Raw genomic sequence first — 23,343 nt, 5'->3', positions numbered from 1 at the left:
GGTGGCTATTTAGTAGAACACCATGTTTGGTTTGCTTTGGGTTAATATCAACATCATTTTATACTGTATTGATGAGAAAATGTTGTTGGTGAAATGTACGGCAGTAGCGTATGATTATTCGTCTTCTGTGTTTAGGTGCAGTGCTGAGATACTTCTTTTCTCCTTGACTGCATTTTGGAGACAGTGTACTTGGAACTTTACTACATTTATATAACAGCAGTAATAATTTACAGATTTTACTGAATGTACTGTGGTAAACTCTCTGATTAAATAGTAAGAGGAGATTAGTTGCCATTTTAAACAAACACACATTGTAATTCATTAAGGCAGCAGATCTTTTATATATAGCTGCTTTTCTGCTTTTGCTTACAAAATAGCACAGAATAGGCCTTCCATTATCAGCTGTGTTGGCTGTATACCACACCTGCCATTGTTGGAGCTAGTCAGTGACAGATAGTTCCTTTGGCCATTTCACTACAATTCATTTCTAATGAAAAACAAAACAAAACAAATAAATGTTTCATATTGATTAGATGAAAGCAAGCAAGGTGCCAATATTCCAAAATGATATGATGAGGTTTGCATATTATCGGATGTATTTATTTTCCATTTGGTATTAAAAGTGTTACAAACCTCAGGTACATGTCCACACACATCACAGCAGAAAACAGGACACTGATGCCGTGACTTAACAGTTTAATGTAAATCCAAGACAAAGTGTGATTACATTTCTACACATATACAATATGCATATGTGAGCATACAAATTCTCATTAATAACTCGATTCACCTTGGAGACCGAAAAAATGATCAAAAGTAACAGTGAATAACAAGCTATAACATAGTTCACCACAACGCGAGCCCCTTGTCACCCTACAGTTAGTAAAGAGGACAGTTAAAATAACTATATTCTTCTATTTGACAAAGTTGTTTGTCTGTTAAAATCCTCCTCAAAAATGTACAATTCTATCATTAGTTTTTTCAAAGCCTAATATAAATTCACTCCATTTTTCTACAACGAATATGATTAAGAGAAGCACACAACATCATAATGGTAACACAAGCGCTTAGTAGCAAGTACTCAACTTGTTAGGAGGTTTAATTAATCCTTCTTCTTATTGTCATTATATTTATTTAAACATTCTATAAAGCCAGTAAAATATCCATTCTCATAACATACTTAATAATATTAGGCTAAGGAGCAGGGTATACATAGAATGCTACGTTAACAGATTGAAATAATGAGACATCACACCCCAAAAAACAAAAGTAAATAATAAAAAGACGATAAACTAGAAGTATACTAGGAAAATACTGCAGCACACGTTAGCTTCACTGACAAAGAATGAGATTTTACACCATTGAGGAACCGTACAGCAATGGACGACAAAGGGGGTCATGGTTTGATGCATTCTTAGGTCTCAAGTAGATGTAAATGAAATCACTTGCATAAGTGTTGTGCAAGTAGCTGTTGAGCTACACAAAATTAGTGGCGGGTTGTGACAGGGAACGTGAGGTTTTGCTAAATACGAGATGCTTCGTCGAGTAGGTGCGCAAATCTGGCTTTGAACGCAGCTTTGGTCTCCTGCCACATTCCTTCTCTTATCACTACAACTCAAGGTCAGTTGGCAATTAGTTGGGAAAAGCAAGACCAAAATCTGGGCCTGGTACAAATAAGAAACTATGTCATATCCCTGTGAAGTGTAGAAGTGAAGAAGTGTAGAACAGTGGAAAACAATAATGAATTTTTGAACTGATTATGGTTCATTAGTGACGGCATCAAACCTTGACCACCCCACCCTGATTTCCACCAAGGATCCACCAGGAAAAGGAGCAGATTTCCTCAACAAAGAAGCAAACAAAAAAACACACACTCTCATCGAAAAGGGCTTTAAGAATGCTTATGCAGCTCGATCATGGATTTCCTGGCGACACGCTACATCACACTTGTTTCTAACCTCTTCCCACTTTGGGAAGAAACTCTGCCCAATGAGGCTGTGACTTCCGGAATGTTTCTCAGTGTTTCCTGGAGGAAGAGGAGGAGGAGGATTCACAACAGCGCGAGCATCGGCGGAAGCTTGACTGTCATGGCGGAGGGACACGGTGCCTTGTTGAGTTCTCTCTAACTTTAATATCGCTTTAAAGCTTTGGAGGTTTTGATGGTTATTTGGAAGGCAGTCCTCCGAGCCGCCACCTCTGCAACACAGACCACGTTCACACTTTGCTTAAGCACATTTTGGTAGTTCACATTTCTGATTCCCCTTTAAAAACACTAAAAGCAGGGTGATAGACTAAGGTTTTATAAGCATCAAGCGTGTGCATACTGGGCTTCTCCAAATGGTTAATTTGTGTAAGTGATTATTCTATAAACCCTAATTATGAGGACAGTGATGGTTTTCTAGTATTTGTCTCACTGTGATTTTGCTGGGGATCAGATGTATAATTATTGCATCATGCACGGTCACAAATGGTGTAGAAATGAAACTCCTAGTCGCCCACTGAGAAAGCTCTAAAGCCTCCTCAGGCGCCGCAGGTCACAAACTGTAGTACATTCATTTTGTGCAGATGGCCCTGGTTTTAAAGGTACAGTTGATTTTTTGAGTGGGTTAATTTCATTTTTATCCGTCATTCTAGTCCATGGCACGCTAATGTATGACAGGTACAAATTCATTTTCTTGCAACAGCAATAAAGCTACACATCAATAACATGAAAACAACAGGCTTAAAAAAACAATTTAGATAGACATTAAATAATTATTCAGTCTAAACAGGGGCGTATGAGCATGAGGGGTAAAGAAAAGTCGACTAAACAGCTTTTTGTACCAGATTCTAAACAAATTCAGGATTGTGCTGTATGTGTTCGCTTTGTTTAATCCTCCCTGTGTACTTACTACTGCGCCGTATGCCTGGTTGTAACACAACATGACCTAAAAAGCACTTAAAAACATGAGACCGAAGGTTATTGCCAATCTATTCTAGCCGCGCAGGTGGAGGATTGCTCAGAATGAACTGTGCTGTGCTGTACAGGGTCGATCCGTTGAAGTCTTTGGTGGGAGGAGCGCAACAAAAGGGGTCGGGCCGCGGCGGCGCCGTCGCCGTGCCGACGAGAGCGGGGGCGACAGGACAGTAGTGCAGCGCGGGGCGACGCCGGAGTCTCTCAAACAGTGGAATGTTTCAGTAGTTTGTCTCGTTGACAGAGGAGCCACAAGGTTTCAGTGGAAAGAAACAGATGGCGTGTGCTTAGAACCCAGTGAGCGTGAAGGAACCAAGTCGACACAATAAAGTAAAAAGACAACATCGACTGAACAGAGACAGGGTGATGTAACCAGCGACGCACTATGTAATCACATGTTTAAGAGTCCGGACCCAAGGCTTTCATGGAGCTGACGGGAGGTGGAGAGTTGCTGGACCGCTTGGTGTGTGTATCCATAGGAGCCCCAACGCAACACCACCACCAGCAGCGTCGCAACCCTTCACACAGGTGCACCCACCTCCACGGAATACTAAGCATTACTGTACATCACCCCCCGGGTTACAAAGTAGAAATGCGCCGTACATATAATAAAAACACACACACACACGCGCACACACACACGCGCACGCACACGCAGTCGCTCTGATAAAACATCCACAAGAATTATTGCAACAATCTCTAAAAATGAACACATGTACTACAGCCATGTCAAAAAAAAAAAAAAAAAAAGGTTCAAGGTAACGTTAAGTGAACACAGAATCACTTCAAATGCAAGTACTATGGCGTACACCGCGAAGGAGCGGGGACAGACCAACGGAGGAGAGGGTGCGGCTAGACATGACGCCTGTGAGGCGGAGCAGCAAACACACAAAAGCGACAGCCCTATCTGTTCTCGGAGCGTCCAGGGGTGCGTGTCTGTGGTGGACGAAGACAAATGGACAGCGGCCGACAAACCCACGGCGCCCTTCCAGGTGTGAGCCTCCCCTTCTGCTCGGTTCCCTCCCACTTGTCTTTTGCCGGAGAACCCAATTCTCAGAACCCCCCCCCCCCCCCATCGCGGCCCCTGCCAGCCACCAGGCTCAGTGTTACTATCAACCTGCTCAGTGCCAACTTGCTACCATTGTAGTCCAATTTAAGATAGAGAGCGTGGCCCTGCCCCGCACTGCCCTACCTAAACCGACCCCTGCGCCTCCAACCAGCCCCTTCGCTTTCGAACAACTCTCCCTCTCTCTCTCTCTCTCTCTCTCTCGCTCTCTCTCTCGCTCTCTCTCTCTCTCTGGATGTTCTGTCTCCTCGGTGCAGCCTCACAGAATCACTCTCATGGCAACAGTCACTTCCTGTAAGGCCCTCCTCTCAGACTGGCTTTTAAAACTTGAAAAGAGCGTCCTCCGCCGTGTCTCCACTCCAGCTCGTGACGAGCGAGCTGGGATTCTGCTCCGCGGCGCGAATTCTAAAGTAAAAACTAAACAAAACACATAAAGCCAAACACTGGGTGCCACCGGGAGCTACAGCAGTATTGTACATTTTCATATTTACATTAACATCCGCAGCGAACGTGAGAATTGGTCTGTTTTTGGTAAGAACCCCGTGATTAAAGACCCAGCGTGACACCTTCGAGGAACAGCAGGGGGGGTGGGGCTACACCTGGAAGAGAGCTACTGCACGACTGCCCCGACGAGGATGTCAAACCAGGGGGATCACGTCTCTATAAGTACAGCTAGAGTTTCTTGTGGCTTTCAGGAGCCACGTAAACTGTGACGTAATATCTGTAAGGCACTACGAGGGAACAATGGTCCAAACCTAAAGACTTACAAGGGTTTCCAGGAGGTGGAGGACACACGCATGGCTGACAGTAGCACACACAGACAATCACGTTGTACATGCCTATGTTATTATAACCACTTTGTGCAATCACATTAATTAATTAAAAAAAGAACAAATAAATCTATTGGTATCAGGAAAAAAAACGAGTCGTCTTCTTAAAACAAACAGGTGTAGACTGCTACATTCTAAGAACAGGGCCGAGCTAGAACTGAAATATCATCATAAAGGTGAAATGAAAGGGAAAAAATATCTATAAATACACTAAAAAGTTTCTTGTCTCCTGTTGGTTATATTTCCAGAGGCCTCCTCGACCGGAGGAGGTGGAGCATGCGTGCGGGGGCGTCAGTCACCTCTCGTTTCCTCCCACACCGTGAATGGTTTGGAAATATTAAGACAGTTCAAGGCCATCGATATTTTTTTCTTTGAAGAGCAGCAGGTTTCCGTATTTCACCTTGTCCCAGTTCCGTTGGGATTTCGAACTTCCAGTCAGTAACCTCTGTTCAACAGTCACTTCCAAAACGCAAGAGGGGGAAGCAAAGGAAAACAACCCCCCCCCAAAAAAAAAAAAGAAAGCTCCACCGTCCCGAAAAAGGCCTGGTTCAAATATCACGGTGAAATGAATCAAACAGTACTTTCCTCATAAAGTGATAAAAGTCAAATAAAAGCAAAAACGGCTCCTTTCAGAAAAGAAAGCAACTAAACTAAACTAAAGGAAAACAACAACTGCACCCCTCAAAAATTCCTCCCCATCGTTCCCTTCTAGAGAGGTTGTGAACCTCTCTTCTTCTTCTTCTTCTTCTTCTTCTCTCTGTCGTTAATATCTTCAAGTTATACGTGACAGTTGAGCGAGGATTGCATGTTCCTCTGTCTCTGTTTACGTCTGAGGTTCCGGAGAGGATGTTTGGGATGCTGTGGGAGCTCGGGACAGGCGGGCGTAGAGGGGGTGGGGGGGTGGGGGGAGCAGCAGCGCTGGGCCAGGCTCTCCAGTGTTGGTCAGCGTCGTCTCTAGAGGTAAGGGTACTGGTTGACTTTGGTGGGGCTCAGCGGGTATCCAGTGTAGACGGCGGAGGCGGGCGAGGCGCTGATGTAGGCCTGGTGGGCGAACTGGGCCTGGTACTGGCCGTGGTGCAGCGTGGGCGACGGCAGCACGCGGTGGCCCATGCTGACCGGCACCTGGTGGACGATGCCGGGCGGGTAGCTGCCGTGCTGGACCGCGTGGCGCGCGGGGCCCTGCGACGCCACCAGGTGGGCCACGGCGCCGGTGGAGCTCAGCGCGGCGGGGGCCGTGTAGGTGTAGAGGTGGGGCTGGCTGGGCAGGTGCGTGGCGGCCAGGTGCGGGTGGACGCCGCCCGCGTGAGACGGGCTGTTGTGGTGGAAGGGGTACGGGGCCTGGGCGGCGATGGTGGGCGCGATGTAGGCCTGCTGGCGCCGGTGCCCGCCGCTCCTCTCCATGTGCTGCTGGGCCTGGAAAAGCGGAGGGAAAGTTAGGGGGCGGGGCTAAGATCAAGACGCACAACCCCATTGGACGATTATGGGAGTCTCTCCATACCTGGCTAAGATTGACAGGCTGCTGCTGGAAGGGGTGTGGCCCGGAGCGCTGCTGCCGGTACGACCCGCCTCCGGCCACGCCCCCCGGCACGTGATTGCTACCAGACAGCAAGGCGTTGGAGGATTTGAACTTGTAAGCGGAATTCTGATGGTTCGTGGCATCTGCGGAGGACACGACAGGTTTTAAACAGGGCGCTTTGACGGCTTTAACGCGCTTTAAAGCTTTAAAGCCCCTCACCTGGCATCAGGCGCTCACACTCGCTCTGCCCCTCATTGTTCTGGGTTTTGAGCGGGGGGATGATGATGGTGCGGGGGTTCCCGTTGTTGTAGTTGTCCAGCGTGGAGGTCTTCGTGTCGTAGCTGTTGTTGTTGCCGTAGGGGCTGTTGTTGCTGGAGCAGTCGGACTCGGGCGAATCGTGGACGGTCACGCAACTGATGACGTTCTTCCTCTGCTTCGACGATGAGCTGAAGGAGTCGATAGGAATGTTAAAAAAAAAACTAAAAATCTAATCTACTACTCTTTTATTTTGAAATGACTTCTTACTCCCGACCTGTTGTTCTGCTTATGGTCATCTTCCTCGTCTGTGTCGCTGCTGATGGTGATGATGCTGACTGCAGGGCTGGGCGTGTCGGGGATGATGATGGTCTGTCTGGGGACGTGGTGCTGGTGCTGGTGCTGGTGGTCGTGGGTGGTGCTGGAGGCCTGCTCCGCCTCGCCGGCCCCCCACCCGCCGCCCCCCACGCAGCCCTGCGGGGGCGGGCAGTTGGGGGCCACGCCGTTCTGCAGCACGGCACAGCGGGGGGGCGTGTTCTCCTTCACCCTCTTGGAGCGCTGCGGGGACAGCACGGCCTGGGAGGACGTCACCTCGTAGGCCGACATGTTCCTAGTGGAAAGAGAAGGGGTGAGCAACGGCCCGACGCCTCCGCCATCAGGTGTGCGATGAAGTGATGAGGTACCTGGCCGACATCAGGTGCTGCTTGTTCTTTTTGGAAGAAGAGTTGCTGTTGGTGGAAGGCTGCCGCATAACATGCGCCACTCCCACGTTGAGCGTCTGGTTGGACGGGAGCGTGACGTGACCGGCCAACAAGGCCGGCTGCTGCATGATGGGATTATAATGGCTGCCATGAGGGTGGGAACTCCTGCAACAGAACAGAGGGAAGCGCTTAGAAGAGCAACCGCGGGGCTGTTTCCCCCGCACGAGCCAGCGGGTGGCAGCAGCTGACTCTCCTGGAGTAAGAGGGACCGCGAGAGCGAGAGGGGAGGGCAGAGGAGCTGACACCCGCAGCTGTGGAGCGATAGCTCTGCAGAGGAAGTGCGACACTTTTCCCAATCGTCTCTCAGAGGACAACAGAGCTGCCGCCGGATGGGGAGGGGGATGTCTGGTCACAGACGGACAGCTCGGAATACATCTAAGGATACGTGGTCCCATCAGGCACAGACACATTATATAGAAATATATTTGTATATATCTATATATCTCTATACAGTATATATATTTATCTATATAGATATATATATACTGTATAGATATATTTCTGTATTTCCTAGCTGATCACCTCGTCCCACCTATCTATCCATTTACTGTGTCTGTCTATATGTCAATATGACGTCTCTGCATTTAGATATGAAAAATAAAGGGCAGACATTTCATATTTTAAACCACAAAAGCCATAAAACCAGTGCAATGCTTTGAAACCAGTTTATCCAGCTTGAAATAGACACTTAATCCCAGTGTTATGTGCCTACACCTGATTTTACCACTGAGCGCTTTGATTTTGACTTTCAGACATCAGTTGGTCCTCGCCAAAAATTCCAAAAGTGAAGGTTAAAACTGGCCCCGAGCGGTAACAAAAAAAACAAAAAAAAAAAAACAGTAGAAAGACAACGCTGCTCACCTCCAGTTGGCGAGCGGCTGTGCGCTGCCCATGGAGTCGGGGATGACGGTGGCGTGCTGGACCGAGGTGTGGGTGAGCTGCTGCCAGGCTGGAGGCAGCAGGATCTGCTGGGTGCCGCTGGGCCAGGCCTGCTGAGGTAGGAGAGCACAGACGACAGGCACAAAAGAGCTGTCAGAACACCAAAAAAAAAAATTAAATCAATCTATGAATTTTTTTTTATGAATTTGATGGTGATGGTTGATCGTGACGAACTGGCAGAATCAACTCCAACCTGTGTTCTAATCAAATTCTCGGGACCTGCTTCAGCCGATCTGAAGCTGCTCTGTATTTCCGCCGCGGCGCTGGAGGGAGGGATCGCTGTGCCGGCGCGTGTTTGTGTGTAACCCTAATAGTTTAATGCAGTGCTATTGATTAGCTTTGATGTCAGTGCTAATGAATAGTTCCTTTAATACCATTCGCGCGTCTATTTACGGCAGCGTTCGGTGTTTACTGTAGAACCAGACGGAGGGAGAGAAAGGAAGGGATGAGCGTTCCTCTGTTTGCACTGAAGAACACAAAGCACTGTCATAGTGTGGTTGCAGGCTTGTGGTCCAGCGCCACCAGCCCGTGGCTGAAGTGCTGCAGGGGGCATCTGGAGGCCAGCGGCGCTGCCTCGTCTGCGCACTTGATGACTGACATCTCTAATGGAACATTCTGGAGCTGGAGATGGTCTTTACATCTAAGACCACCTCCAAGGCCTTTTATCAACATGCCATTAAGAGACTCTAATACATCCATCCATCTCCCGTTGCCGCTTGCTCTACTGTATCTCCCTTCCTGCCACTCTCTGTGCCTCTCACCAGGCGTCTGCGTTGTGTAACCGGCCTGTCTGCCCTGAAAGCGTAACCCACTTAAGGGGCCGTTTTCTTTCTCTCCATTCCCGGAGCCCACCGTCACTATCAACGGCCCGCCGCCTCCCACCTCGACCTACACTCCCCGGGTGAAAACCCTTTGTCACCTCGGGGCTTTGAAAGCCCCAGCTCTCGCTCTCCGATTGTTTCCACATTTTCTGCATTCCTGCTCCAGATAAAGGTCCCGCTGGTTTTTCCCTGCCTCCGCCGCTCGAAGCGTCCTTCGCTCTGGCCCCGCGCTGCACGCCCAGGGAGCCCAGGGGCGAACGAGCCCGGGTCTGAGGTGGGCCGAGGGTGAGCGGCGGGTGGGTGAAGGCGCAAGTTGGTGGTACGAGGGGGGGGTTGCAATGCAACTAGGAGGCAAACAGCAGCTCAGCCAAGCCTCTGGGACCTCCCACAGTATATGAATAAACAGAAACACACACCCAGTTATTAGGTGTGCTGCTGCTTGCTGGCCTATATAAACCATCTGCTTACATTAACTGTTGCCTGTCTTTGTTTAACGCGTCTGCAGGCGGAGGCTGCAGTCAACACCTGCAGAGCATGACAGCAGCGCGCGATCTGCACGTGACGTATGGTTTACCGTGATAAATGGTGTTTTTCCTAATAAAGATGGTTTTCCTTTGATAGACCCATCACTGCCACAAATCCAGTGACGTTGAGAGTCCTCTGGTTGAGCAAAAGGCTCTTCCGAGCTTCGCCTGACCTCCCAGTATCCTCTGAGGCCTGTAATTTGGAGCGCCTGACTTGGAAGCAGCCCTGAAGCCAACCATTTGGTATCTGACAGATTAACCCACCATAGAAATACACACACACACACACACACACACACACACACACACACACACACACACACACACACACACACACACACACACACACACACACACACACACACACACACACACACACACATACACACACACACACACACACACACACACTGCAGCGCCTGCCTCCTGCCTCCTTGCCTACTGCATGATTAACTGGAGATAAGGGAACGCTTCAAACTCCCTGGATTCTCAGGGATATTTAAAGCCTTCATGGAAATTTCCATAGGGAAAGAGGTGGTGCGGCGAAGGAAGCAGTCTACAACGTGTGTGCGTGTGTGTGTGTGTGTGTGTGTGTGTGTGTGTGTGTGTGTGTGTGTGTGTGTGTGTGTGTGTGTGTGTGTGTGTGATGCACAGTCACTCTCTGTTACTCCCAACAACTGTGTATTAGCAGCTAAAGCGGCGGCTGCACTGTGCAGGCACCAGTGAAGGCCTCCTCTGTGTGAAAGGCTTCTGCCTTTGTGTGCATCAGACCATGGCAGCCTCAGTCTACAGGAGAGCGCAGGGCAACAGGGAGAGCGAGCGAGAGCGATGGGGGTGGGTGGGTGCAGAACAGAGAGAGACAGGCAGGGAGCAATGCACAGGAGAACTTGGCCTGAATGTGCTCAGGAAAAGACAGCTGCCAGCAGGGGCAGGGTCACGAACACTGAGTGATTTCCAGCCTCCATCAATAGATACTATTCTTAGTGGAGGTTTACAAAAAACGGGATGTGGAGAGCTTTGTTTGAAGGTGAACAGTTCCGACTCCGACAGACGCTGCTTTTGATAAGACCCCCCCCCCAAAATACTTCATATTGCTTCAGTTTCTGTGGTACTCGCGTCTCTTCCTACCTGTGTAAGGAGGCCGGGTTGGATCTGCAGAGGCTGGGCACCAGGGGCCTGCGTCACTATGGGAACAGCATTCTCCATCCGCACAGAGTAACTGGTGTGCTTGGAAGGGGACGCCTGCAGCCCTGTGTGTAAATAAAAGACATGCGCGGAGGACATCAACAAACACTGTACGCACGGCGGCACCTTCCACACCTGTCACCCGCAGCTATCTGCAAAATTAAAAGCCCGGAGTCAGATAAATGGCAACATGTGCCAGAGCATTAATCTGTATTCAACTGATGTCAAAGTTATTCTGTGTGTGTGTACTTAGAAAAACAAAAACGTCGCCATGGCAATAGCATAAAAAAATGCATCTAATAATGGAAATGGTTATCAGCCGTTCCTCAGGAAGAATGAATAAAGTGATAAAATAAAGCCTTAAGGCTCTTATGCAAACGCAGGGTAGTGTTAAAGATATTAATATATTCATTTAGTTAGGCATTAGATTATTATAATGAGCAGAATATTTATTGTAAGAGCTGCTTTATTAAGGCGTCACTGAATCACTCATACTGCCTTTGTTGTGTTAGTGTAATCACAACACGAAACCATCGTCTCTTCTCAAAGAACGTTTTAAAGTAACTGTAGTTAATGTCAAAAAGTCTCTAGGATGTAATGTATCTACCTGCTACGGCTCCTTCTTCTTCTACTAATGCGTACTGACTCGTCAGTCGACTTTACCTTGGAAGCCGGGCGGGCAGACGATGAGCGCCTGCTGGAACGGGTCGGGCCGGGCGGCGCAGAGCTGCGGCGCCCCCGGCTGCAGGGGCATGCTCCTCTGGGCCACGGCTGCCATGGAGGCCGCGGCGGGCTGGTAGAGTGCAGATTGGTAGTTTAGTATGGAGACATCGGGACTTGCAAAGGAAAGGGTGGCATTGTTGGCAGAGGAGGGAGCCAGGCTGGTGGCCTAAAGGGAATGACGGGACCAAAATAAAAAGTCATGAGAGTGGAGGTGCCGATGGGAGTGATTGGAGGGGGGGGGGGGGGGGGGGGGGGCAAGCGTGCAGAGCCCAGAGCAAGATGGACGACGGGCGGAGCGACGAGGGATGACTGATTTGACTGTGTCTTAAAATATGCGAGCCGCTGATTAATTAGAGGCAGAGAGGCTGAGAGGAGCGGTGCAATCAATGACACAGCTCTTAGAGCAATCAACCATCAACGAGCGGAGCGCTGCCGGGGCGAATTTAGGCTTTTTGATCACGGCTGCGCGAGTCAACGCCAGGAGCTGCGGCGGGAATTTGACATTTCCAGTCACCGTTTCGCCGCCTCGCCATGTAGCGTGATGCAGCATTTCTATAGTCACGCATGCTCGGGTACGTCTTGACCATTAATGTGCCGCGTGGAACGCAGAGACCACCTGGGAACACGCCGGCTACAAACAAATGCTTTTAAGAGGCGCCGTTTGCACAGCTCGTAAGTACTATTTGCTCCGCGAGACAGTCTAATTTTAGCGCTTTCATTAAGCGCGCATAGGGGTGGAGGGAAACACAGAGGCGGCGCTTTCATTTTTCATTTGCTCTCTTTAGCGTGTTCGATGAACACCAGGGGAGGAAACATGATCAATATGGCACCGTGGCATTCGTCATAAACACGTACGGAAGCGGCAAAGCGCCAGCCGCAGATCCCGCTTCTCCCGAGCCTGCGAAGGAATCGAGCTGAATAAATCACCAGCCTAAGTCTGTCTATGTGCCCCGGGAGCCGGCGGCAGAAAAGACAAGCTGAGGGAATGTTAATCCATTTAAATCACGGCACGATGGAGTTTTTGTCGCATGCTACACAGTGTGAACTGGCTCGATATAGTTTGGTGATAAAGGGCCCTGTTTACTAGCGCGAGGGGGGGCGCGGTTGGAGCTAGGCACGATCTGGAGAACCCGGCGCCGAAGCCGAAAAGTCAGCGGCTTCAATTCGCAGACCGTACGGGAGCGAAAGCTGCGCGGCTTCGACCACAGCTCGACGCGGGGGAGAAATGGGAGGAACGAAGGCGGGGGGGGTTAGAGGAAGCCTTCTGAAGGGATTCTTAAGGCCCGAAAGCCCGAGAATGCAAGGCAAGCAGGAAGCGGGGCTTGTCATGTGTGTAATCAGCACTTTGTGACAATCCCACAGGACCTGGGGCAAAGACAGAAACGCAGGCAGACAGAGATGCATGCACCAAGGCAGAAAGGCAGGGGGGGACAGGCAGACAGGCAGGAAAGAGGCTGAACAAAGGCACAAACACGCGCCCGCGGGCCGCTGAGCCGCTCGGCCTCCGACACAGTCATCTGCATAAGGCCGCACGCTTCATTTCCACCTACACCTACTGTACGTTGGGGAGGATGCTTTTATTTTGAAGGTCAGGGGGAGTTACTGTACCGATCGTCGCGTTACCTGGGCGTGCACAGTGTTCAGCTGGTTGTTGAAGGTCATGGTGAGGTTGGTGGAGGTGCTGGGGGCCACGTGGGTGATAAAGGGAGTCTTGCTCTGGTTGACCGCGTCGTACACGTTGACGCGGCGCTTGCAGATTTCCATGTTCTGGAAGCACGACTTGACGCTGGGGAGAGAGCAGAGCACAGGCGTGAGCGGCGGCGTCGCGCTTGGCGCCGAGGAAGGGCCGATCGCTCGCCGGCGCCCCGTACTGTGTGCTGTGCGGGAAGTCGAGGAGGTGCGACATGGTGACGAAGGGGTGGTTGAGCGTCTCGATGGGGGTGATCCTCTTGTCGGCGTCGATGGTCAGCATCTTGGTCAGCAGGTCGATGAACTCCCGCCGGTCGGCCTTCTCCGCCAGCATGTCGCTGCCCTCCAGGTCAGAGGTCATGTTCACCTGCGCGGGGAAAGCAAACATGTTAGCGTCCTGTCGTCCTGGGGGGGGGGAGCGTTCCCACGGCCTATTAATACTCAGCGGGCCTCGTCCGTTGGGGCGTCATGGAAACCGGCGATAACCTCGCACCTGGGTGAGGATCTGAACATTTCTGTGGCTTCTCAAGCGCCACCTGAAATATCTCCCGGCGCCCCCGCCGAGATTTCTATCTATTCCTGAGCCGCGAAAACAAGCAAGAAGCGCCCCGTTCACGCGGCGACTCCGTTTTGAGAAGCGTCTGCGAGGCGGCTGACATGAAACGACTGAGCCTGAACACGTTCTGGGGCGGTTCTGGGAAGCTGCCGCGGCGTCGCTTCGGCGGCTTCGGATGCGGATGAGCCCCGGGAAAAGCAGCAGCGTTAATGCAGATCTATACAACAGGGATTGATCCGCCCGGGCCCGGCACTGAACACGCACAACACAGGAAGCGGAAGGAGGTCAGGACGGTCGCGCGGCGCGAACGCGGCCGCCTCCGTTTATTGCGGCGGCGGGCGCTGTTTTTCATAAAGACGCGGCGCTTATCTGCGGCCCCGCTCCGCGGCCTATCAGATGCGCTGCCAGTCAACGCCGCGAATCTGATTCATAGTCGAACCACTGCGCTCCGCTCGCCGTCTCCGCCGGCTGCGATAAAGGAGTAATCTGCGGAATGAAGTGAGAAATAATCACGGCCGTCCACCGAGGGGACTCTGGGTAACGTACACAGCAGCACAAAGCGGGCTGGATGACGCAAAACGCAGTCGCTATTATAACTATCATATATCTCCTTTGAATATTTCACAAAATACATTTTCCTGCTTCATTTTCTTCCAATAGCAACACGAGGAAACGTTTGACATTTCCGAGCCTCTAATGAATATGCTGGGCTTGAAAAAACGAGAAAAAAGACGATGGGCCTTAGCGGCATCACGTCGGGGGAGGCGCCTCTGCAGGCACGCCAGATGTGGAGCTGTGGGACAGACTGGGAAAGGCCTCGGGAGATGTGGAGCAGACCCGCCCATTACGCAGCGCTGCACCAGGTGTGGGCCTTGCCCCGCAAATGATTATTTCTCAGCAGAAGCGACGGGGACGGAACTGAGGTTTTGAGGGATTGCAGACGAAGCCGGTGCAGCCTTGCAGTCCATCTACATCAGTTCTTCCTTAAATCCACCTAAATTAAACAGGGCCTCCCCACATTTCTGGTGACTGAAAGTAGGTTCATTATCGCCTCCTGGCACCCGGCCCCCGTGTCGTAAAGGGCCTGTAGCTATATCATCCATTATACACGCAGAGACAGATGCCCACAATGCTGACTTGTTTATATGGTGAGGGTTGAGAGACGGCGCAAAGCAGGCATTTTTCTCCCACATTAGGATTGTGCAGCTCAGCTGTATCTCCTCTGGGTGCGCGCGGCAAGCCGAGGCTGGTTGCAATAGCGAAAGCAGGATGGGACGCGGAGCTTGAAGCATAAGAGATGACCCAGGGGATATCATACCGGTGCAGGTTGGTTTCATTACACTTGGAGCCTTGGAGTGTGTGTGTGTGTGTGTGTGTGTGTGTGTGTGTGTGTGTGTGTGTGTGTGTGTGTGTGTGTGTGTGTGTGTGTGGTACTACTTTGCCCCAGACGACAGCGTGTTATTCCAGACGGGCCTGACAGAGGCCTCTGGACATCCCTAATTGTCTCCATCACCTAAGTAACTGTGTGTTACGTATCCACACGGACGGACACTCGAGGCTGCTGCTGCCGACCGACCGCTGACCGCACTGACTTCACCTGCTCAACGCGTATCGCTCATCCAATCGCTATCAAAGGCACGATTGAGGAACGTGACGAAGAAGTGTCGTAAGAGGTGAAAACGTGGTCATTTTCCATCAGCGCCGCCAGCAGAACCAGTATTTAGCCCAGTGGAGGCAAACACAACAGGCGTCACTATCAGCTCGCGGGCAGGCACATACTATCAGAATGTCACGGCCGCTTGTGAACTTTCCCACCGGCGAAAGATAAATTCATTCGGGGGGGGGTCGCATTAGACGTGGCCGAGCTCAACGGCCGCCGTCTCCATCTCAGGTCCTGGGGTTAAATAATCGCTTCTGAAGAGAGTCAGTGTGTGTGTGTGTGTGTGTGTGTGTGTGTGTATGTGTGTGTGTGTGTGTCTTGCAGATGTAAAAAAGTAATGACATAGCCACAACATTCACTGCAGTTAAAATGAGAACGTGAACTCCACATATCAAACACCGCCACATGTTCAGCTCAAACGTCTGCCTGTAACTTATTAGCTGAGAGGCTGAGCAGAGGAACAGCTGCCTTCACTTCCCTCTGTGAAACCCAGCGATGTCGCATCTGAAGATCGGGCCGTGGCACGGTACAAGTTTTAAAGGATTTCAGGTATTGGATTTAGATTATGCTCTGGATGTGATGGATCAAACCAGCACCATCTGAGGACGCGTCTGAACGCTAGACAGGCAGATGTGAGGGTAGCACACGTAAGGTTTGATTCCTGGAGGGAGGGAGGGGGGGTTGTACCTGCGCCATATCATCCAAGCAGTTGAAGATGTATTTGCGAGCCTCCTTGGACTTGATCCCCGTCTCGCCCTCATGGTCCTCTGGAGTCTGTGGGAGACAAGAAGCAGATGTTCCTCTGAAATCTCATCACACTTCCCCCTCTGGAAACGCACTATTTACATTTGGCTCATTACAGCCTCTTGTTGTTGATGTGTAGCAGGACTCAGCTTGCCCTCGGAGCAACCCCGGGGTAACTCACAAACACTCATCTAACAGCCAGGCAAGGTGGGGATGGGGGTCGCACACGTGTATCGCACACAAGAATCCGGGGGCGACGCGACGGCTACGCACTGCACTGCGCACGTTTTACAAGTTGGGACACATATTTACGGCGAGTGTACGAAAGTGCAAAGACGAGTAAAAATGCATGCGATCAATCATCTTCAAAGGCTGGAAATTTACACGCAGCTAATCTGTGTTGACTGCAGAAACCTCCTGAGTGAACACACAAGAGTTTTAATTACAGTCAGCATAGCAATGCAGCTGCCGTAATGTGGAAACACATGGCAAGGTCAAGCTAACGCTGAGCGATCGTTCACACACTCGGGCCTCTCCTTGCGCGTCCGTGTGCAGCAAAATGGTCCGGATGACAAAATAATGTCGAGCTGCCGCAGCGGTGTCGAGTGCGGATTAATAATCCATCGCAATGCAGCTGACAACTCTAATCTTCAGAAATCAGACACCTTTCCCCCTTTAAAGTGACACACATGTGGAGAGGAATGTGTCTGTGGCACAAGGTCAAAGAGGTCAAATGATGTGTATGAATGTTGGATTGGCTCCTCACCCGCTCCTGTTTGTTATCTGCATAGAATGAGTGGAATGTCTTTACGTACTGTACCTTTAGTCTCCAGAGAGGATATGTGGAGTCGGGGTCCCTGTTGAAGAACCTGGTGGTCTTTGTCCCCGCACTCAGCAGATACTCAGCAGGGAGACCCTGCGTCTGTGAGATGTACCGGATCTGGAAGGCAGAGGATGAAAGAATGCATCTGAGACTCGGGCATCACACGCATGATTGAACCATCAGTTGCGTTTAATTGGGAGCATTCTTTTGGCGGTTTCAACATCTCCGCAGACATTAACCTCTCCAGACCTGTCTGGCTGAAATATGCACGCTCCCCAAACACGACCCCAGCTCAAGGCTGCTAAATGGCTAAATGAGACGCTTTTGCGAGGTTTTCGGGGCCGGTGGAAAAAATCAGGCGAGGCTTGTTCCGTGATGGAGCTTCTCCCACTCGCGCCTCCTTTCGCCGGCGGAGAGCGCGGCATCGCGGCGGAGCCTTGCTCCGGAGCACAGGGGCTGCGCTAATTGGACGAGTGGCTCCGTGGCATCTGTTCAGATGAACAGCGAGGCTTTGCGCGAGAAACATCGGGGGGCCGGCTAGGGAGTTGGAGAAGCACCCCACGCACACACACACGCACACACACACACACACACACACACACACAGACACACACACAGACACACACACACACACACACACACACACACACACACACGCACACACACACACACACACACACACGCAGCTGCGACGGGTGTGTGCCGGTAGCCCGAGCCATTCACAAGTTGTTCAGAGGTCAAAGGGCGGCTTTAAAGGCCTTAAAGTGCTATCGCCCCGTGTTACCTGATCGTACTCCGAGGCTCCGGGGTAGAGCGGCCATCCCAGGAAGAGCTCAGCTATCACACAGCCCAGCGACCACATGTCTATGGCCTCGCAGAAGGGCAGGCCCAGGATGATCTCTGGAGCCCTGTCGGGAGAAAGCGCACGCGTTAGAAGAGGAGCCAGAGTGCGCTTCTCTGATGCTAACGCTCGTAAATCACAGCAGCGGGACAGAAGAGCGTCCTTTCATGTTTTGCATAGGACTCGCAGGTCAAAGGAGGAAACAACTCAAGCCCAGGACAAACTGCACCCTCTTTGCACGCGAGCCACAATTGCACAACAAATCAGACGCTTCAGTCAATCTGCAGGTGCTAAAGTGTCAAAGTTTCTCCCCAGTGAAGTGGAAGTTGACAGAATGTTTCCGTTTCAATTCGCTCGTGGCGACACTTTCAAGGCAGCACCTTTGCAGACGCATGGGCGGATCTCTCGCCGGCACGGGGTAGAGGCGATTACACGTATCCCATGAAAAATAAAACCGTCACAAACAGTCCCCGAAGCGCACAACGAGCTCCATCCAGGCTTTTAGCGGGCTATATTTGAGTTAATAATGGCACAGCTTAATTCCCACACACTGCTTTTTCCCAGTCGCGCGCACACAGAGTGATACACGCGAGACCACTTCAGTCGCGGGAGACATAAATATCCGCGATCGGATGAAAAAGACAAAACCCCGCTTTTCGGTTATTTGAGCGGCGCCGTCGTCCAAAACAATCCTCGAATTTCAGTCGACGCATTTCATGTCCCGTCAGAGAGACTAATACACTTGATGTGTCGGTTCCTCACAGGGCCGGAAATAACCAAGAACACAGTAACTCGGCGCTCAGGAGGTTCTCAGGCTGTTCTCAGGAGGGGACGGTTACATGTTACCGTTACTATGGAAATGCAGTCACTTACTGTAAAAAAAGACGAACGAGACAGACGCTGATCTTAACTTTAGGGAAATTCCTCCATTTATCAACAAAACAACCCAGATCACAGCCTCTTTAGGCCGATCTTGGAAAGTTTCTTGTCCTCAGCCTTGTTCACAGCGCTGATGGCTGTGACCATGGTAACTAGGCTAGACCCCCCCCCCCCTCAAGCCTAGGCGGTCTCTGGCAGGGTTTTTGGTCACGGAGCAAGAAATGAGGCATCCTGGCCTCGGCCCCGCTGGAACAGTAGGTCCTAGAGAAACAGAATGGGTGGGGGTGAGGGGGGGTTAGAGGATTTTATTTGCCTGGGGTGGAGGGGGTGGCGAGCGGTGGGTAAGTGTTCTGAAGAATGAATGGACTAAACCTCACATATTTAGGAGTTTCTAACTAGACCGTTGGCCCTTTTTCACCGCTCGGTGAAATATGGCTCAGGTCATCTCTTCTACTTTACACCAAAATACAGAGACATAAGACAAAGCTGGTTCTGTTGCCACTGGGAAAACGGGCTTGCTGACACAGCCCCTGTCGCTAAAGGTAGTCATTGGGGTCTTGAGGGCAACGAAAGGCAGAAACTTGGGTCCCTGGTACACATTTACACGCTGTGAGAGTGGAGCCGGTAGGACGGTGAAAAGCAGAGCATCAAACCAGACCGAGCCTCGAGTTTCCCTAATGTTCACAAGTCACTCTGATCCGTTGTTTTGCGACAGAACGCTGACAAACAGGACAATGCACAGGGGTTTATGCGGATTAGGTTCTACTTATGCAATCAAACACTGTTTGCGCCTCAGCTCTTTGCCTGAGCAGCCATCGATAACAGAGGCAGTTAGCTGTGACGCGGCCATAACAGCAATTATTTTTACAGCGTAATGAAACAATATCGCCTGACAAGCGCTCGCGTAAGATAGAAAACGTATTAGAATGAGGGAAACACACACATTTATTGGAATTATAATGGGAGCTGTACTGAGCAGTGTGGAGAGGGAGCCTTTCATCCGGTCCCCTCGATCACTGTGGCTGCAGCAAACAAATGCCCCCCTCCCCACAAACACACACGCACAGCTGAGAAACAAGCAAAATAAACTAGAAAAGCTATAAGTTGATGCTTTAAAGCTAAAGGTTTGTTTAAAGGATGAACTGGAGTGCAGGTCGTGCTCCGGTGCGTAACTTTGGCGCAACACTCCAACGTCTAGCTGTGTGTGACGCGACCACACGGACTTTGACCCGGTGCGCGCTGCAGAGCTTTGCCGGCGTTGATGTTATGCTTGGATCCCCTTTTTCGGGCACGACCCACCCCCCCCCCCCCCCCCCCCCCCCCCCCTCAGGGTCGCGCTCCGGCGCTCCGCTCGGGCGGTTCTCATGGCTCCTCTGCCTGAGCGAGAGGCCGAGAGCGATAGAGAGCTCGCAGAGGGGAGGGAGGAAGGAAGACGGAGGGAGGGGGTGAGGGAGGGAGGGGAGGAACGCTGTTGCTCATGATACCGAACCACACATGCAAATCTGCCGCTGCGCGTGAAGCCCCACAGCTGCGGCTGGTGCAGCGCCAAACAGCCCGCACATCTGGGCAGCTCACGAACCTTTATCCCCTCCTGTCCCCTTTTCCTGCATGAGCCAGTGGAGCTGACGCGTTCTGCCGTCTCTGTCGATCAGAGCGGGCTGCTTTTATTTGGTGATACTGTAACAACAGCAGAATGTGAGCTCCTGATGAATCTGAGCTCGATGCCTCGCTGATCTCCAGCCGCCACGGACGGTGGTTCTCAGAGGTCGGCGGCGAGGGTTTCGCCGCAGACCTAAAATGTCCCATGCTGCACAGGCGCTGTGCACAAAACAGGAGAGCCGGTGGCGCTGTCTGGATTTCAATGGGGACCCAACTGCATAAGAAGCCTCAGTGTTCGGGCTATTGGCTCTGACAGCGCTGGCCCCTGACAAAAGAAGCAGGGAGGGTGAGATGGATATGGAAGGCGGGAGAGCGAGAGAGAGAGAGAGAGAGAGAGAGAGAGAGAGAGAGAGAGAGAGAGAGAGAGAGAGAGGGAGAGCGAGAGGGAGAGGGAGAGGGAGAGGGAGAGAGAGAGAGAGAGAGAGAGTGACATCCTCCCAGCTGGCCTGGTCATTGATGAGCCTCGGTCCCCTTGGGAGCCAGAGATGGCACGACTCATGAATGGAGCTTTTCTTCTGCCTCCCTAGCCCACCCCTACACCTCAGTGTGTCCTGCCAGCCCCCCCCAGCCCCGACACACACACTTCACCCCCTTCGCCATGACCCCTCTGCCAGCAAAAAAAAAACCCTTAAACTAGGGCGACCGAGGCCTGGCTAGTACTTCACTCTGCTGAACCGTTGGTTGGCAAGCCAGACCAGACACACACCCACGCATACACACACCCACGCATACACACACACACACACACACACACACACACACACACACACACACACACACACACACACACACACACACACACACACACACACACACACACACACAGCTGACATCACAGGCTGTGTGCATGTCAGGACGTATCCATCAGGCTGACCTTCCCTTAGGTTTGCCCCAGACGGGAGACTGATGGATCCCTGGAACCCTGCAGCATTTCTGCACGCATGAATGCATAACACACACACACACACACACACACACACACACACACACACACACACACACACACACACACACACACACACACACGACCAGCCACGTCAGCGACGCTACACTAATAGGTTTGATCTCTCTCCCTTCCATTTCAAAGGCTCCATCACAGGGCCCGTCTAACTATTTGATAAGTAAAGAAAAATATCCAAACTGGGGTTAAAGATCTCGTGACATGGTTGATGTCCAGTCCGACAGCAAAAAACTGGACATAGAGCGAAGAGCTTCATATTCTCGTCTCTCATTTACCTACATGTACCTGCTCATTGCCTCTCCCTCTCTCTCTCTCTCTCTCTCTCTCTCTCTCTCTCGCCCACTCTTTGCCCTTACCTAATGTAAAAGACTCAGACTGGTGCTGTGAATGACTCCCCCGCTCCCCCGGGGTCTTCATCTACATATTCATGCCCTCAAAAGGTTCCTCCACTATTTCTTTGAGAGACGCCTCACAGAGAAACACTTTTCCGGATATATTGCACGGTGGTCACTGACTGTGAAATCAATGTGTGGAGTTACATCCCCTGCCGTGCACCTGTGGCGTGCAAGATCCTGACCCAACCTAGGCAGCACACACGCTCAGACACACACACACACACACACACACACACACACACACACACACACACACACACACACACACACACACACACACACACACACACACACACACACACACACACACACACACACACACACACACACACACACACACACACACGCTCAGACACACACACTATAGCCCTGATCACATTGAAACGCCAGAGGATGCAACGCTCAGGTAAATGCACACTGATGTAGGCAGAAACTGCAGACGGCATTTAAATTTAGATCTCGGGTGTTCCAGGTGGTTGATGGGAGGAAAGCAGGAGGGAGGGGGCAATTTGGACAAGACAAACTTTTTTTCGCAGAGTCCTTGAGAGAATCGCGTCTCTCTGCCTAAACGGGGTCGATATTCAAGGTCCCGCGGACCTCCCTCTCTTTTTCTCTTCTCACTCGCTCTCGGAAAAAGCCGGAGCCAAAGTGCTGATGAGGCTGCCGCCGCTCTCCCCGTTTAACTCTCACCCAGCAAGGCCACAAATGCATGACAACGCGGCAAACGGCAGGATGTGCCACACAAAAGGTCGACGTCCAGATGATTGTTCACGAAACATTGTTGATCATGCAAAAAAAAAAAAAAGAAAAAATGAAAGAAAAAAACAGGAAATGGGGGAATGTGCAGCTGTGTATTAGCAAGTAAACAAAACTATGATTACAGTAAATCAGACGCAGCAGAGCAGGCTAGTGTGAAATATGGGTGACAGCTGCATGCACGTTTGTGCTGATTCAGCCCAACCTCGGAGCGCGGTTCAGCTGAGCAGCGTCGGCAGAGGGAGACTGTGACCGGGCGCCAACGCAGACAGCGTTTTGTACATGATCTCAGATCGAACCCGAACCTCCCCCGGTGGTTATTTTACTGCTTTTTAAATAATCAGTGAGGAGAGAGAGAGAGAGAGAGAGAGAGAGAGAGAGAGAGGGAGAGAGAGAGAGAATGTCGCACACACACATCACATGGAGCCCTGTTGTCACGGTGAGGCACGATCAATATTAGTACAGGGGATATCACCCAGTGTCATTACACACAAGCTGTTTTTCATAGTAACGTCAGACAACACATCAGTGTCGCCGTTAGGTAACAGAACATCAAACGCACATTTTATTGCCGCGGCAATGCATTTCTGTGCTGGGCTCAGTTTTGTGTCATCCTCCACCTGCCCCCTTTGTCTTTTTTTTTCTTGGCACCCTCCCGCTCCTTACAAAAGCTTCCATTAGCAACGCGAGCAGCTCCACAGGCCAAACAATGAGGGGCTGCAGCACAGCTCGGCTGCTCAGGAGCGCGTGCGACACTTCATCGTTCCTGCTTGGTAATTACCTTTTTCCTGTGCTTTTTTTTTTATT

At 51.2% G+C, this 23,343-nt stretch overlaps 1 protein-coding gene across 3 annotated transcripts in view; it reads right to left on the bottom strand.

The window, feature by feature from the left end:
• Positions 1 to 681: 681 nt before the first annotated feature.
• Positions 682 to 23,343, bottom strand: part of hipk2 (homeodomain interacting protein kinase 2) — a 57,835-nt gene continuing 35,173 nt past the window's right edge. The window contains exons 3-15 of one of the 3 annotated variants that reach the window (XM_029152536.2): positions 17,830 to 17,953; positions 17,043 to 17,162; positions 16,166 to 16,252; positions 13,445 to 13,629; positions 13,197 to 13,359; positions 11,514 to 11,739; positions 10,794 to 10,915; positions 8,243 to 8,370; positions 7,304 to 7,486; positions 6,898 to 7,230; positions 6,585 to 6,811; positions 6,348 to 6,508; positions 682 to 6,262 (exon numbers count right to left, since the gene is read on the bottom strand). In XM_029152536.2, the coding sequence (XP_029008369.1) occupies positions 5,804 to 6,262; positions 6,348 to 6,508; positions 6,585 to 6,811; positions 6,898 to 7,230; positions 7,304 to 7,486; positions 8,243 to 8,370; positions 10,794 to 10,915; positions 11,514 to 11,739; positions 13,197 to 13,359; positions 13,445 to 13,629; positions 16,166 to 16,252; positions 17,043 to 17,162; positions 17,830 to 17,953 (2,518 nt within the window). In that variant the 3' untranslated portion in view covers positions 682 to 5,803. Of the gene's footprint in view, positions 6,263 to 6,347; positions 6,509 to 6,584; positions 6,812 to 6,897; positions 7,231 to 7,303; positions 7,487 to 8,242; positions 8,374 to 10,793; positions 10,916 to 11,513; positions 11,740 to 13,196; positions 13,360 to 13,444; positions 13,630 to 16,165; positions 16,253 to 17,042; positions 17,163 to 17,829; positions 17,954 to 23,343 lie in introns of all 3 variants that reach the window. The other 2 variants (XM_029152535.2, XM_029152538.2) reach the window with 2 other exon arrangements.

This window comes from Betta splendens, chromosome 6 (assembly GCF_900634795.4).
Source record: "Betta splendens chromosome 6, fBetSpl5.4, whole genome shotgun sequence".
NCBI classification, from domain to species: domain Eukaryota; kingdom Metazoa; phylum Chordata; class Actinopteri; order Anabantiformes; family Osphronemidae; genus Betta; species Betta splendens.
Note: the sequence above shows the minus strand (reverse complement) of the source record. Positions and strands in the feature narration are given on the sequence as shown.